At 39.6% G+C, this 17,099-nt stretch overlaps 1 protein-coding gene across 7 annotated transcripts in view; it reads left to right on the plus strand.

The window, feature by feature from the left end:
• Positions 1–17,099, plus strand: part of dlgap2b (discs, large (Drosophila) homolog-associated protein 2b) — a 108,772-nt gene that overhangs the window by 55,972 nt on the left and 35,701 nt on the right. For all 7 annotated transcript variants that reach the window (XM_006792637.2, XM_006792638.2, XM_006792639.2 and 4 more), the window contains 3 exons: positions 5,657–6,798; positions 13,131–13,348; positions 15,358–15,511. In XM_006792637.2, the coding sequence (XP_006792700.1) occupies positions 5,657–6,798; positions 13,131–13,348; positions 15,358–15,511 (1,514 nt within the window). The remainder of the gene's footprint in view (positions 1–5,656; positions 6,799–13,130; positions 13,349–15,357; positions 15,512–17,099) is intronic.

Raw genomic sequence — 17,099 nt, forward strand, 5'->3', positions numbered from 1 at the left:
TCAGGTGAACGATGGAGTGTTTCCAGTGCTCATTTGATGACCACGCAATGCAGATTTCACTATAGCACCAATTTAAGGCACTAATTGAGTCCTGAAGCTTGGCCAAAAGCTAAACTCTTGGTGCTTATCTGGACTTTTTTACCCTATATGTTCTGTATTCTGTATTTTTTTCCCCCTTGTTTGTTATTCTCTGTCTCAACACATTCTGACATTTCTACACAGATTCTATCTTTAGATCTGCAGAACCCCTATAAAAGTTTTGCAGGGAGAATAAGTCAGGACAGGAGGTAAAGGAGCAATGTGGAGAAAACCAGCTGATTTAAAGTCATAGTATTTATAGTCACGGTATAAATGTCACTGAAACTGTTTTAATGTAATCAAAAATCATAGATCCAAATAAAAGCAGGGTGTCAGTTTTGCATAGCTGACATCCAGAGTACGAATACTTCAAGTAGTCATTGTCAGTAGTCAGTAGTTCATCCTCAATAGTACAGTAGGTTCCCAAAAATGCAAATACTCCCTCTTGGCTCTTTAAGAGCTTACAAGTCTATGAAACATTGATGAGAGCTTCCCTGTTTCACAGCTTATGCAACAGCTATTGTGCTGCATGATCAACAGGCAATTTCCTCTGTGCTTCTGTCAGCACCTGATGCAGCCTGTATTATCTTTTGTTTTTGTTTTTTTGAAAAATATGCCACACATTGAGGGGGAAGATATTGGGGCCAGTGTGTAAGAGAATAACGGAGAGGGGAATGCCTCTGTGTTTTCTCTGCTCTCTGGGAAAGCATTGTGTTGCTGGTTAAAGCTCTGCTGCTATGCTGCAGTCAGCGCCTGGCCAGCATTTTTCCCAAGATGGTTGCATAACTTGGAATAAATGAGGCCTTCCTCCTCCACACCAATGCACAGCTAGCTAATGCCACAGGGAGGAACAAGGAGCAACAAGCAGTCAAACTGTAGAGTATGATTCATGGGCTATATATAATGTCACTAATACTTTATTAATCACTACTGACCAGTTGCAGGAACCAAAATATGATAAGAATTGCGCTGGGAGACACTTAAAAGAAGTGGAGGATCTATCGGTTTTGTGAGGAAAGAAAAGATGAGAGGTAAGTGTGTTAGCCTAACTATAGCCTAAAAATCCTCCATTAGTATTATATGAATCATGAGATTAAAACACAGTTACCTAGCATATTTTGGTTCCTGCAACTGGTCCGTCGGGTTATTGTCTCCCCAGAAACACTTGTGCTTTTGGAAATCTTTTTTTTTCCAGTTCTGTTTTTGTTTTTCCTATTTCAGTTGTGTTTTGTGTGCTTTTGCAGCGTTTATTTTTTTTGTTATTGTTTGTTTGTTTTTATCTAACTGCCATCAATAAATAATTAACAGAATATTTATTCTTACCTTACAAGTCCTCACCATGGCTAAAACAACCTCCAAAGGAAAAAAAATTAAAGTAAGCACCCCTTTTCTGAGCCACCATTCTCTCCATGCATTACTCAAATTCTTGTGTATGTAATGTACAAATCCTCTTCTGGCTATTCCCTTCAGGGGAACCCAACACATCGACTGCCTCCATCAGACCCCATGTCATGAAATCCTTTTCTGTCAAACCAACTCTCTGCATATCCTTCTTCACTACATCCATGAATCTCCTAGGTCGTCTTCTTTCCCCTCTGCATAGCAACTCAATATTCCACATCCTTTGTACAATACTGTCACTATTGAAGAACAGAAAAAAAGCAGCACGATCTAAAGCCTGAAATGTTGGCTCTTGATTTGGATCACCTGCATATACACTTACCTCATTATTTGAAACTTTGGCCATGCTTAACGTCACCATTTACAACTGTACATAACAAGAATAATGAAATACATACTGGGTCCACATCAAGTCACTGTTCTTGATGAACGCAAAGTTTGCAAAAAGCATATTTTTTAAGCACTTTTTCAACTCAGCAACCAATTGATATCGTCAACTTCAATGTACTGAATTCAGGAGATAATGAGAGGGAACTTAAGGGGGACAACAGAGAGCTTTGATGGTGAAAATGAGAAAGAGAGAAACAGGAGAAGAGAGCGCTTTAACCACTACAGAGTAATTATTACATTAAAGTTTTACAGCACTACATCTGCTGTTTTCTGTGGTCAACTCACCAAGCAGTGTATAACCTGTGCTGAAACACAGCATGAAAATAAAATATAAAAATAAGTCGCATAACATGGCTGATTACACCCTCTGATGAATGGGAATGTTTTAGTGTTTTTCACTGTAGTTAGACCAATATTTAGAGCAAGGAAAGAACATAAATTGAATTATTTTAAAGTGTAATTTTATCCATTTATTGCTCTGCAACATTAAAATGGAGTTATTGGTACAAACATGCAGCGCAAAAAATCCCAAGTCATGTAGTCCTGGGTATCCCTGGGCGAAAGGCATTTAAATTCTCAAAGCCTTACTATAATGTGCAGTTCATTTTTTGTCTTTAAATGTGTGATTACATTCATAGTTTATTTTATGCTAAACAAAACCAAACCACCCCAACTTGTAACAGAGCACTGAACATAGTAGCCCACATGGCAAATCAAGTCATAGAGTCACGCATCAAGAGTCTGTATCGCATTACATAGTAGGTCTTTTCCCCCCTCCTTGTGAGACTGGGATACACCCCAAACAACCTTGAAAATCCTATTACAGTTCCTGGGATTTTCAGCAGTGGTTGCCATGACAACTGTGCATTTTATTTCTGGCTCCTTTGAAATGGTGTGTGCGATCAGAGATCCCAAACGTTATGTAAGGCAATGTGCACTGTTCCAGACTGGGGTTTTCTGCTGCAGAGAAGTGTAAGTAATTAATTACAGGGGACTTGCATGCACTCAAGACATCGCCTCCCTGTTTACCTTACAGTTTTCAAATCGCACTGGTAAGATGTAGGCTGTAATTGTTATGCAGGAAGATAAGCTGAGGATGGAGACTATTAATAATGGTGCCCATTCTGACACAATTCGTGGAAGGTTTTGTACATTTAAGATGTCTTCCTGCAACTTGATGGACCACAGCGCCATAAAAATTGTGAAGATCAAGATTTATGTGAATATTGGTAATGCCTTTGATGATAGAAAATTCTATAATTAACAGGGCAGAAAATAATAAATTATAATTTATGGTTTTACATGACCTCTTTTGCAAAATGTTTGCATATAAACAAGTTGCTAATCACTTCAAGGAAGCAATTTTCTCATCAATCTCACAAATATCAGCAGTGCACACATTTGCAAATGAAGGTTGAAGATAGACATTGGATATTTTGCAAATCAGTCCATAGTAATTACCGGTTTATGAGCTTTATAACACTATCATATTCTGAACTGATCTTTTTTACTCTCAGATGCTAATCATCAGTGTTGGGCAAGTTACTTTGTAAAGTAATTAATTATAGTTACTTCTTCAAAAAAGTAACTGAGTTAGTAACTGAGTTACAATATTCTAAAAGTCATTAATTACTTGAAAAGTAACTATTGCCTTACTTTAAAAAAAACGATCATTTTGCAGTTAAAGCAGTGAAGCTGTGTAGACCCAGTTTTGTTCTAACTTTTTCTGTGTTTATGTATGGACCATGTGACCCACCTCCAACCTTATATATTGACTTAAGACCAAGCAAGACCAAGTTCTTGGAGGTATTTTATATTTTCTAAATCTGTCATAGAGAGTGGGGACAAAACCAGGAGACAGGAATTAGGATCTTGGACACTGTATGTGGACTTCTGAACTATTCCTTAGGTTCATATTATTATTTGACCAATGATAGAAGTGCAATAATCACTAACACTTTCTTTGATTAATTTATTTTTTGTGACAACAACCCTGCTTTTAACATAATTAAATCAAGTTACCATGGCATAGGTCTTTGCCTTGCATCGCTGCTTGCAGCCCTGTATTTCGTGAAGCACCGGTACACGCTTACAGTGCTCATATTTCTAAGGTAGTGTTGCACATTGTTTGCAATTATTGGTCCAGTAAGTTGCAAAATTGTGATACCACTTCATGGCAATATGAGATGCAGCATAAGACAACTAATAATAATAAACCATCACAACCACATTGGGTGTGTTAACCCTAATTATTCACTCATCCATTTTCCTAATCGCTTATCCTGTCATTTGTGCCGGCAGGCTGGAACCTATCGGAGCTGATGCTGGGTAAGAGGTGGGGTTCACCTTTGGCAGGTCACCTGCCTAGCATGCAGCTAACAGAGCGAGACAGAGAACCATTCATGTTTTCGACCGAGAATCACCAATTAAGTGCTAACCAGTGCACCACATTGCCACCAAACCTTTATCATGCCATCATAATATCGTTGTGAGTGAAATGAATAGGACTACTTTTATCTTACCTTTAATCCCTCCCCTAATTTTTATGTGTTGAACATAGCAAACATTGAATGTTATAAACTATTGGTGAATATGCACATATTGTTTCAGCATTGTACATCATAAATGCAATAGAGGAAAACTCGTGGGAGCTGGAACAGCTTTCATCATGAAGCATGTTCTAGGGACTGACAGAGCAAAGGGATTTTGGAAGTTATGCTGAACCTTTTAACCTCACACACAGAAGCTACCAAATTTTCTCATTTAAAAATCTCTCTGAAGTAAAGAAAAATTTGCCCCTCTTTGTGATCACCGCCCAAAGATGTGCACGTCTCTTCCAAAATAATTAGGTGTACAGCTAATAATGTTCTCCACCACGGGGCTTGAGAAATAATGCTTTTATCACAGATTTTAGAGGAGTTCGACAGACAAGTATTATATTGGATTAAATGAAGCAAGCTAGGTTTTTGCATTTAAACAGTAACTTCACAACTTGACAATAATATCTAGTAAGGGGTTACACTTGCTTTAGATTTCTTCACAATTTTTGTAAAAAAACATTTTGAGAAAACTGGAGCCTTGATTCTGTAGAGTACAGTTATATAGAAGGAAACATCTGGTTAGTGCAGAAAATCTCTAATGTAATTTATGGTTATCTATCCATAAACCATGTATTATTGAGTCTTCAGGACCAACTGATAACAATGTCTCTGAAATAAATGCTTGTTCTCTTTATATATTCTAAAAAGCGAAACTCTTTTACTGACATCTACCTTTACGATGAAGAATAAAATCAGTTGCAAAAAGTGTGTATTTCAACATATATGCAGGAGATAATCAGTCATTTATGATGAATTATACTTCACAAGTACATTTCCTATTTTTAAGCTTCAAAACCTCCAGGGTGTTTTGTCATCTGTTCTTTTCAGATGAGATGAAATTTGACACATCATCACATTGAAGTGCAACTTTTCATGTAGAACAAAAATATTTCAATAGCTTTTCTACTATATTAAAAGCAGTCATTAGTGAGGTTAACTTAGGTTAGCGTCACATTACTGAAAGTGTCAATCAGTGTAAAAGTGTAAAAACCTATTGTGTAACATGGTCTGGCCTTTGTAGGAGTATTTACTTAATTAGAAGTGTTTCGGTACGGACTGGTCTAGATGTAAATTAGAATTGCAGGATGATGGGGAAGCACCCCGTGAGAGTATTCGTCTGTCAGGTGTCACTATGCTCTCTCAATCTGACAGAATCTTTCTCTTCTTTTTCTCCTTCTCTGAAACAGACCAGAAGACTTCATCTTGGTCTCTGTCTCGAAAGTTCAATGAAGGCAGACGCCTCCCTCCATCCAGGAACATGAAGGGCTTATCGGGCAGCCGCTCCCAACATCAGATTCCTCTACCCCACGGCTTGGACTATGATCCCCACGTCCATGACATCCACACTCACCATGGCGCTGACTCCCGCCACCCATCTTACCTGCTCAGCCCCACAGAGAGCTGCCCTATGGACTTCCACCACCGCTACTCACCACGCAGCTCCATCCACTCCGACTGCATGATGATGTCCCCTGTCATGATGCCCCCAGCTGCTGCATCTGACCACATCTCCAGTAGCACCTTCCCCAGAATGCACTACAGCTCTCAGTATTATGACTCAGCCACACGGGACGACTGCGCTGCCATCACAGCCTCCGCCACATCCCCAGCTGTTGCGGCTGCTGCAGCTGCAGCAGCTGCCTCTTCCCACCATGCTGGCACCAAGAGCAACCGCCTTCCTGCTAATCTCCTGGACCAGTTTGAGAAACAACTGCCACTGCACCGTGACGGCTTCCACACTCTACAATACCAGCGCACCTCCACCACCACCGAGCAACGCAGTGAGAGTCCCGGCCGCATTCGACACCTTGTTCATTCAGTCCAAAAGCTCTTCACCAAGTCCCACTCCCTGGAGGGATCGTCCAAGATGAATGGCACAAAAGGTGACATTGTAGGAGGGGGTTATCACCATCATGGCCACCACTCCACAAAACACGGTAGCAAGAGGAGCAAGAGCAAAGAACGTAAGCACCGCTCTGGTGGCTGGTGGAGCTCAGATGACAACCTGGATAGTGACAGCACCTATCGCACACCCAGTGTCATGTCACGGCACCATGGGGAACATGTCGGCCACTACCACCCAGATTCCATGCACAGCCACCACTTTGGAGACCTGTCACTCAAGACCTCAAAGAGTAACAATGATGTCAAGTGCTCAGCGTGTGAGAGTATGGCCATGGGACCCGAGGGCAAGTTCATGAAGAGGAGCTCCTGGTCGACTCTAACAGTCAGCCAGGCCAAAGAGGCCTACAGGAAGTCATCGCTTAATTTAGAGAAACCCATGATGTACACGGACCTCAAGTCATCGCGGACATGTCATTACCTGCAGGTTAGTAGTACCTTTTTTTGGAAACATATGTCCTTAAAGTACAGACAAATTTGATTAGTGGCGTATTGTACTGAGCTACTGAAATACATGTTTTTGTGTGCATCGGTGTATATGCTATGGCTGGTACACAAACACTGATTTCATTCCATACCATACAAACAATTCTGACTGGCATTGATCAGCTGCTAGTTTATGTCCATGTATAAGTCATCCTTTGCTTTCCGAATGAATGAAATCACAGAAGTTGTTTAATTTAGTTTGAAGCAGTAACAGGATTTTTCCTTCCAAGTTTTGTGTTCTTCTAAATGTTTAATACTCAACTCTTTGGAAAAGGCCCACAAAAAATGTCTGAATATAGACTGAAAGGCCAGTAAATGTGGAGATATTTGAAATGCCAACTATCAGATAATACAACAAACAATAACTAAGATCAATATCCACTCATCTCTGACACTGCCCTTCTCGATAAAATGCATTGATCGATTAGAAATCTAGACAGCGGGGTATTTGGAGTCTGCCTTTCTTTCTGTCATCCTCCAGAGGGCAATTACAGTGTCCACAAGTGTGAGAAGTCAATATATTTAACCAGGATTCCCTTTTGTGTGCTCACCTCAGGGAGCTATTGTCTATTAAGATATAGAGCTCGCCTGACTGAATCAATGTCATGGTGGAAAGCACTGAGAAGAACCACTGAGCTGAACTCCAGTGTAGGAAACACAAAGGATGTGGTGTCTGCAAAAACAGCATATAGTGTGGCTTGAGTTGCTGTAAGAGCTGGTTCACCAGATTGGAAAGAGACATTACTTTATTCACAGATTTTATGCCCCATGCTTGCCTGTAACACTGTCACGTTACGAGACTAAAGTAAAGCAGTTAAGCTACAGATAGTGACTTCTTCTAAAACAGTCAAAAGTCAAGTATTCAGTCTTTCAGCAATCTTTGAGTTTCTTTTAATTTTTAATACTAAGCACTTAGCTAATACTCTCATCCACAGTGACTCACAGGCTGCAGCATTAGAATATTAAGCTCAAAGTCCTGCTTTAAGTAGCTTTTAATGAAAGTGACTTAAGAATGGGAAATAATGATAAAAACAGTGACATGGGTAACAGTTGTTTCTGAAATGCCAATCAGATTTCAAATGGGTTGTCATTAGCATTACGATGCTTGTTGTATGCACATCTTGGGAAAAGCTGGCCTGGACTTTGGTCAGTCATGTTATGAAATGCTTGACTGTAATGTGAAAGAGAACAGCTGAAGTGATTGGCCATTATTAAAGCTATGCTTCCATATTACAGTTGTGCTTGTATATCACTCAATCTTGAAAATAGACAACTCCTTTAAGCCACTTTCAATGACAGCCATTATGAGAAAGTTGCAAACTGAAATATATGCTTGCACTATAATCAACAATTACCCATGTTTTTTTTTACTCATGACATCAAATTTGAATCGTGCGGCACTCATATAAACCCATAAATAGTTCTACCGAGTACCATATGCATCCCCTTCATTCATTTTGATGCTGTGTGAAATGCACAGTTACACACAGATACACAAACTGCAGTTATTTGTGTGTAATGGGTAGTCTCTGTCAATAGAGGGGCTCTCTCACTGGCATTTAACAAGCTTATGTGTCAGCAGGCAGAGACCCTGCAGCTGCCACATGGGCACATTCAGCACTGAGCATGTCCATAATGAGAGCCTTATTCAGTGGAATCAATGAGCGGAGATCTGTAAAGGCGTTGTGGTGAACGCTCTTGGTGCCCATCTGATTTTATCTCTTTGATGTCTGGGTCCTTTAGGTCAATGTTCACTTGTGATGAGGAGGACAGGCCTGCCTTAGGGAAGCTGACATAATCTTGTTTTAGCAGGTGTCACGTCTTCAGTCTGACCATCTAAGCCAACAAGGGTAGGGTGAAGCATATGTCAAAGAATATTAGAGGTTGAATCTACATACCATTTTAAGCCATTAAGAAAAATGCATACAGTGCTGTGCAAAAGTCTTGATTCACCTCTAGTTTCTTTACACTTCTTGTAATTTTTAAAACCAGTCTCGAGCAATAGTTCTCCAGGTTTTCTTAAGGTCTTTGAAAAGTTTTCTTTGGACGTTGGTGGTTTTTTCACTCATTTTCAGTCCTGTCCTTGTAACTGACCACTTAACACTGACCTATGAATCGCTGAGACATAAAATGGACACCCGATTCCTGATGATGTTTAATCTGCCCTTAAAAACCTAATGAAACTGGAAAAGTGTAACGAAACAAGAAGCAGAAGGCAACAGAACAGTATCTGAAGGGCATGTCCTTAAGAAATAAGAAGAAATTCAGCAAAGACCTGACACAGGACATGAGAGATGCACCCGGTCCTTCAATTAATCCATCTACTATTAACCATAGCCTCATCAGAAATGGTCTCAGTACAAGAAGGGCTCCTTCTGTAGGAAAATTGTACAACCTTCCCACCATATTTTTTAAAATCATAGTTATCCTGCTACCTTTGCATATAAAACCTTCAAATAGACTGCGTCCACTCTCACCATTTCAAAAGCCAAAAAAAAAACTGGCTTACTCAGACACAAAATTACAGGGCTCGCACATTTACGAGCTAGAAATTGTTCTACCACATCCAACAGGTCAGTGTTGTTTTTCACAAGATGCAGTTTCACATCTGGTACATGGCGTTATGGAATTACTTGCTGCATTGAGAAGATGTTTTATCCCAGGGTTATTTTTGTACAAAGTGCCCACAGTGTAGTAGTAACTAATGATGGTGTAAAGCAGCTCATCTGTCTAGCTGCCTCAGAGGCACAGCTAAACAAGTTCTTTCAGGTATGGCATCAAATGAACACAGAAATAAGGTAATGCTAATGAGGTAGCGCACTGCTTCCATGAGTGATGACTGCCTCGTTAACAGCAGCCCCAGACGATCAATGGTTGTGCATTAGGAGGAAAATGAATCTTTTACTTTATTGCTGTCTTTAAGGCTGATTAATTTAGTTTCCAGGCATTTTATTCTATGCATGTGGGAATGGAAAATGTATTAGTCTGTGTTACACTTTTGCAGACGGGTCTTTTTTTTTTCCATGTTAACTTATCAGGTTACGCAGGTTTGCAACGTACCTACTGCCTTCATTTTTTTAGATGATAATGCACAAAATGTTATCTTATATCACAATATTAGGTAACCGAACAATCATCTCTCATTTTCCTACGTGCTGTTGTGGAGTTTAGTGCTGAGGCAGTGAGACATGCTGCGCAAAAGAAATTCATTGTGTTTTGTCAAAATTGTACAATTGTACAGTTTTGTCAAATTGTAGCATATGGTTTAAAAGATTCAGAACGCGTTTTATGTTGACTACAAAAACAGTTGAGGAATACATCTGAGCAGAATACTTTACACTAAGGATGATGAAGCCCAGTTGGTCCTGCTATAATCATCTGTAAATCCTCCTACTTTTTTACTATGTGCCACCTTCCATACAGAAGAAAAAAGCTTTATTTAAGTGCCTTATGCTGTTGAGTCCCTCACCTGTCTCCACTGAGCACAAGGGCTGTCGAGTAAGAGAGGATATTGGGTGCTAAAGAAAAAGATTATGAGGGGAAGAGATGAAGAGATGGGCAGCAAGAACAGACAGCGAGAATGGAAGTGATAGAGAAAGCATTATTCCACCTCTAGGAGGAAAAAAAAGGGATGTCAGCCACTTTCTTTTCTGTGAGAGCAGTTCAGCACTTGTGGCAGAGAAACAGTAAAGTGAGTAACTGGCAGAGCATGAAGAACAGTCCTGCGCCTGGGCTTGTTGTTCCAGGAGCTAAGACTGGCCTGTCCACTGGGACTACTGCTAGCTGCACCACACACTAACACTGCTGTACTTGCTACATGCCTGATCAATACGCTGTTAGCACAATCGGTGTGTGACACATGGCCACTGTAGCTGTCCATCTTCATAAGAATTAAACCAGGGTGCAATTGAAGAACCCATGAACATTGTTTTTAATACCATAGCATCAATCTGATACTGTAAGCTCAAACATACACTGTGTATTCAACCCAACAATAACAGGTAATCATTTTTGAAGAGTTGAACTTGATATACTCTATAATTTCTGTTCTATCAAAATCACTAAATCAGCGCAATGATTATGTGTAGACATCTGCAGCACTGCACAGCACAGTGTAGAGTAATTAGAACAGAATCACTTAATCACTATGCTAATCTTGATGCTGCTGTGTTAAGCAAAGTCCCTGTTTATTGTACTTATAATTGAAACACTGAAACCAATTTATGCTACATAATGTTATGGCTATGAGCATCTAATACATACAGTCACATGAAAGAGTACAGCCTTGCTGCTTCCATAGAAATCAGGGGTGTACGGTAAGTAGCAGCCAAGTGCTGCTAATCGAATGCACTTAATTAACTAACCATCAGCAAGTGGGACCACCTTTGTTAAAGCAGAAGTTCTGCTGGTCTGGAGCATTCAGGTGTGTGTTAACACAATGCCATAATTTTCCTAGGGGTGGATGTCCCCATGTTCCCAAGTGCACCAGCAAATCTACAGCATAATGATGGAAAAAGAAAAGAAACAAGGTGTTGCAATATTCTGGTTAAAATCCAGACCTCAGTCTGATTGAAATGCAGTGGCGGGACATTAAGAGAGCTGTACATAAGCATTTGCTTGCACTGAAGCAAAACTGTAAAGATGCGTGAGCCAAAATTCCTTCACACGATGTGAGAGACTGATAAAGTCATACAGAATACAATTACTTCACCGATTACTGCTGCTAACGGTGGTGCCACAAGCTACTGGTTCATGGGGTGTAGTTTGTTTTTCACAGGACTGCATAGAATACTGTCAGCCTTTCTTTTTCACATGACTGTACATGAGTGTTCATTATTTTTGTAGTTTTTAATCACATTTGCCTTACAACTAATTCTGAGCTGCAGTATGCCAAAAGCTTATTTTGTGTTTATTTGGCTGGCAGTCAAAGCTAATTTAAGAGCATGTATGTTTTTGTATTAGTAATACTACAGTGATGACAGTATGCTGACTTAAAAGTTACAGCCCAAGCCTCAGGGGTATGATTGGCTGCCTTTCTGTGTGTGCATAAAAATACATACTGATTCCTTGCCAAATGTGTTCATTTGCTTCCCAAAAATCCTTTAAATCTGGCCACATTTCGATTTGCATTATGAGCAATTTGCTAAAAAGGATGCTGAACCCTGTCCCTTCAACTGAATGTTGACCGTGTAAAGTGCCATTTTACTTTACTTTTAAGAAATGTGATAATGAATTTCACCCCGTAATTTAGTGATGGGCTGGGTAGTTTTGGGCTACCTAAACATTTATGAATGGAAAAAAAAGTTTTGGGATATTTCTGAAGTTAGATTGTTGTGCTGGCATACTGCTGACATGTCCCTTTTGGGAAAACTGTGAGAAGAAATACAGCAGTGTGAACAAGCGTTTGCCCTCTTCCTGATTTCCTAGTTTTATTTGTCACATTTATGTGTTTCAGATCAAACAAACAAATTTTAATATTAGACAAAGATAACCAGAGTAAATACAAAATGCAGTTTTTAAATGATGGTTTAATTGATTAAGGGAAAAAGTTGGTCCTGTGTGTAAACGTAATTGCCCTTCTTGTTAAATCATGACTATTTCTCATATCTCTGTATATGCTTATGTGGGAAAATCCCAATATATGACCATGTTCAATGTCACTTAAATCACTTTTCTTCCTGAAGCTCAGTTTGAACTCCAATAGTACATTTTGACCATCTCTTCATGCCTAAATACACCGAACTGCACTGAGTTGGCTGATTGTATATTTATGTTAACAAGCAGTTGGACAAGTCCACGTAACAAAGTAACCAGTTATTATTTCTTAATCAGCCCAAAATTAGGTACAGCTGGAGACCAACGTTTGTACACTGTTGTGAAACCACTTGGATAAATCTTTATAATTATTTAAAAATTTGCTTTATGTTACGGTCTCACAACTTTATATTTTCACTGATAACATCCTTGGCATCACTGTGATACACAATTCCTTTACTTGATTTTTCCATTTAGGTTAAAAAACTCATAGCCAGAATGTTTTCTGATACACTTTTCACACTTATTTGGGTAATTTTCAAGCTGTACTTGCAAATATCTTTCATTTCCACAACCCTGTCAAAGCTGTATATTTTGTACATGGCTAAATATTGCTATAGTACTCATCGTCGTTTTATCACAGACTTGCAGGAATAACAAGTAATATCCTGGACTACTTCAACCTAATTGTTATAAATGTCTGTATTGTATTAAATGTAGGTGTGCCATCTTCCACAGGTGCCCCAAGATGAGTGGAGTGGATACCCAGGTGAGAAGGATGACGAGATCCCATGTCGGCGGATGCGAAGTAGTAGCTATGTTAAAGCAATGGGAGAGGTGGATGATGAAAGTGGGGACTCTGACACCAGCCCTAAGACCTCTCCACAAAAGACCATTCGGTCAGATGCTCTTGTCCTCAAATCAGCCATGCAGAGACCCCATTTAGACTCCCACAGGTAGGCCTGGTTGCCTAACGTATTGACTTAGTGTGCCCACGGCAATGCTGTGTATTCATTTAAATATTCCAGTTTTTATCATGGGTTCACTAAGGTCTTACTCAAAAAAAGGTAAGATGATGCACTGTGATTCATTTCCCTTTTATTTCACAAGTTTCAAATATTTACATGACAAAACCAGCGCTCATCAATAGCAGTATCTCTGGTGTTGCTTCAGGGTTGACCAGTTGAGCTGCTTGGATTTCAGTGTTAATTGTTGCTTGGCTAGAATTTATTGGAGTCAACGCTGAGGACACAAGTTGTTGTTTTTTTCATACTTCAATACAAGTGGAAAGTTGGGAGTTTTGATGCAACACTTGCTGCTAACGAAATGTTGCTGCATGCTGTGTTTAGTTGGTGCTCAAAGGAAGAACATTCAGAGTCGTCTATATAAATTAACAGTCTCACTGCTCTGCCTACATGCTGTCAAAGTAAAATTGCTGTTTGTTAATTCTGCTTTTTGTTTAGCTGTCCCTGAGAGATATGACTAAATTGAACAGTCAGGTGATTTCAAGTGAAGTTACTTTGGAAAACAATAGTACCTTTGTTGGGTTGTACGGTTGCTGTGGTTGGCTCTTTTTTGGTCTTAGGCATTGCCTGCCAAGCACTGTATTTCTACAACTGTTTCATGGGTCAGCTGCAGCCGTGCTCTGGTGATTGCTGTGGCACCAACAGGTTTTGAGTTTGATATAAATTTTTGATATGCCATACACAAACCCCGCATTGCCGCATCACGCTATTGCTGACAATTCTGTCAAAAGAAGAAAGAAAGAGAGCCGGTTCAAATGCAGGAGAGGTGACACATGGAAGGGCATACGTTAAAGTTAACACTGCTTGATGAGAAGCCTTGGGGGAAGTGACGGGTTTGTTCTGTAACCCAGCCAAGTGTGGAGTATATATGTCTGTGTTTTGATCCTAGACAGACTTTGACAAAGGGAGAGCATGCAATCTCCACATAGAAAGGCCCCAGTCGACCTGTGGAGCCAAACCCAAGACACTCCTGCACTACTGTGTTGACTTTACAATTACAACAAACCTTAATTATTGACAGTTTTACAATTCACTTTCACTCTAATGTGATCTACTCATTAATATAAATGTGGTAGATAGTATTTTGTTAATAATTATTCTAATCAGGGTTAACATACAAATAACATGTTGCAAAAGGTTCTGCACTGGACAAATTGAGATTAATTATCCAGATGATTTGGGTGATGTTACTTTTTAAAGCACAGGGTACATCAGTTGGCTGTTTTAGAACAGATAGATTTCGCTTCTCAGGATCTTACCACCTCCATTTAATGATTTCCTAATGATCTCTCACTGGTAAATGGTAATCATGTGTATCTTTTTCATGCTAAACCAGAACAACATACAGAGTGTTTTTTAATTGGCGTATTCGTGATGTCATTGCTCTACCTAAGCTGAAACACAGCTTCCCCCCCCCCCCCCAATTTATTGTTCTCTGTGACTGTTTGTTTTCAGGCACTGTGACTTTCAAACGCAGCCAAATTCTTGAAGCTAGGGAGCTGTCGTGAATCCGTCGTCTCTACTGCCACTGAGTGCTAATTTTGTTACCATCATCTCAGTGGGGAACTGATCACTTTTGCTTTTGTCCACAAACAAAACAGCTCTTATGTTTTGTTTATCCTCTGGTGGAGAATGTAATAATCTCTTACTGTAACTCCATGCTGTCACTGTTTCCCTAATAAGAGCCACAGCCTAGCTATGCATGCTCTCTATGATTTTGGGATGAATGAACTAGTGTTTTATCATGGAACTAGAGGATATTTAAAAATGAGAGGGGTGAGGGGGTATCATGTAGAAGTTCATTTTCATTTAATCACAAATAAGGCCGTGCCAACAGATGCTAACCAGCGGATTTATAAACTACAGTGTGTTCCAGATGTTACCTTTGTGGCTTTTGAACTGTGAAATCGTGTCTGTCCCTGCCCCCTGTCCTTGTTCAGCCAGGGCTACCACTTGCAAACCACAAGAGATATACAGCCCCACCCTAGTGTCACGCTGGACCCCGCCACCTTTCATCCCCCGCCCTTCCGCTCTCGCAACCAGAGCTACATGCGCGCCGTCAGCACCCTCAGTCAGGCTAGCTGCGTCAGCCAGGTGAGTCTCAAACACATACATCACACAGAGGCAACACCTGGACACATCACTGAGAGCTTATATCAGTTTGTATGTAGTAGCATTGTGCTGAGGACAGCACAGAGGCACTAAGCACCCAAGGGAGGTCCCCTGATTATTAGATTGCAGACTCCAATCCGGCCCACTAGATGTCTTTGGAAAATATGAAGGAGGGCATGAATTTTGGACTTTTTACTGTACTTTTATAAGTGTTACTACTACAATTAAGACCTCCCACATGGTCATTAATACCACACTAAAGTGAATAAGTTGTAGATAAAAAAAAAATAAAATGACATTCGCTATCTACTATTTACTGTAGACTAATGGGTCTATAGTGAGTTAACAAGAAACTTCTGTTTTATATTTACAGGGAAGTCTGGGAAATTAACTACTAGAATTTTTCCTGTGATTTCTTTCATTAACTACAGCACAATTTCTTTATTATGTACAAAAAGACACATGCTGTTGAATTAGACTTCTTTATCTAATATTAAGATACCTCAGGGATTAAATATATTGTTAAATCTCTTTACACTGACAGAAAGGGGCATTTCACTGGTTCAAAGTGGGCTTTGTGTGGCCCACAATGTAAAGCGAGTTTGACATCCCTGTTGTAGACAAAGCCTTGGCTATATCAGTCAAACGAAATTGGAATAACTTATTGCTTTTACTGTTTGGGTACAGATGATTTATCTGAAAGCTTATGTCTAAATCAATTCCAGACACAGTCCAACATGGTTTCCAGTTTGTTTCTGAAGTGTTATCTGCTCATAAAAAAAAATGTGAAATTACACATAATTATTAAATTAGGACATCAGTGTCACATCAGCAAGTTTGCATCTTGATATCTGGAACAGGCTACTGATACACTGAGCCTAGTGTTGTTTTAGCATGCCAACTCGTTTGTTTTGGTTGACAGGGCTTTTTTGTCACCCTCGAGCAATGTACTACAGTACTAGTGTAGGCCTGGAGATGAAATAAATACACGTTTTGAACCAACATCACCCTTACGTTCTAACACCTAGTTTTCCATTACTGGAAAAGGTCTAATTAATAGCAAATCATTCCCATTTTTAAATAGTAAAGGCTAAAGTAATAATGAACAGGCAATATTATCTCAATAGTACATTAACATTTACAAAAAGTATTACATAATTCAAATATAAACAAAAGTATGCGGCCAACACAATTTGTATCACTAAAAAAAGAAGCTATTTTTATCTCTTCCCTCATTCATAAGGAGTTTCCACAACAGGTAAACTCCACATGTTTGATTTGGCAGAGTTTTCGTGCCAGATGTCCTTCCTGACGCAGCCCCAAAGGGATTTGTGTCTCCTCGTAGGATTGAACTGGGGATCTATTGGTGGTTAGGCAAATGCTTTAACTACTACACTACAGAGACACGTTCAGCACTTAGCTGTAAAATAACATTTCCCTTTGATGAGTACACGATTTTGACATTAACAAAGGAATCTTGTTACACAGAGCAGTTTATTGTACTTCTAAGCACTTCCACGACTTATTAGATATCTTCCATCTGTTAGCATTCAGTATACTGTATAGAACG

This window comes from Neolamprologus brichardi, chromosome 15, assembly GCF_056152115.1.
Source record: "Neolamprologus brichardi isolate AB-2024 chromosome 15, ASM5615211v1, whole genome shotgun sequence".
Lineage (NCBI taxonomy): Eukaryota > Metazoa > Chordata > Actinopteri > Cichliformes > Cichlidae > Neolamprologus > Neolamprologus brichardi.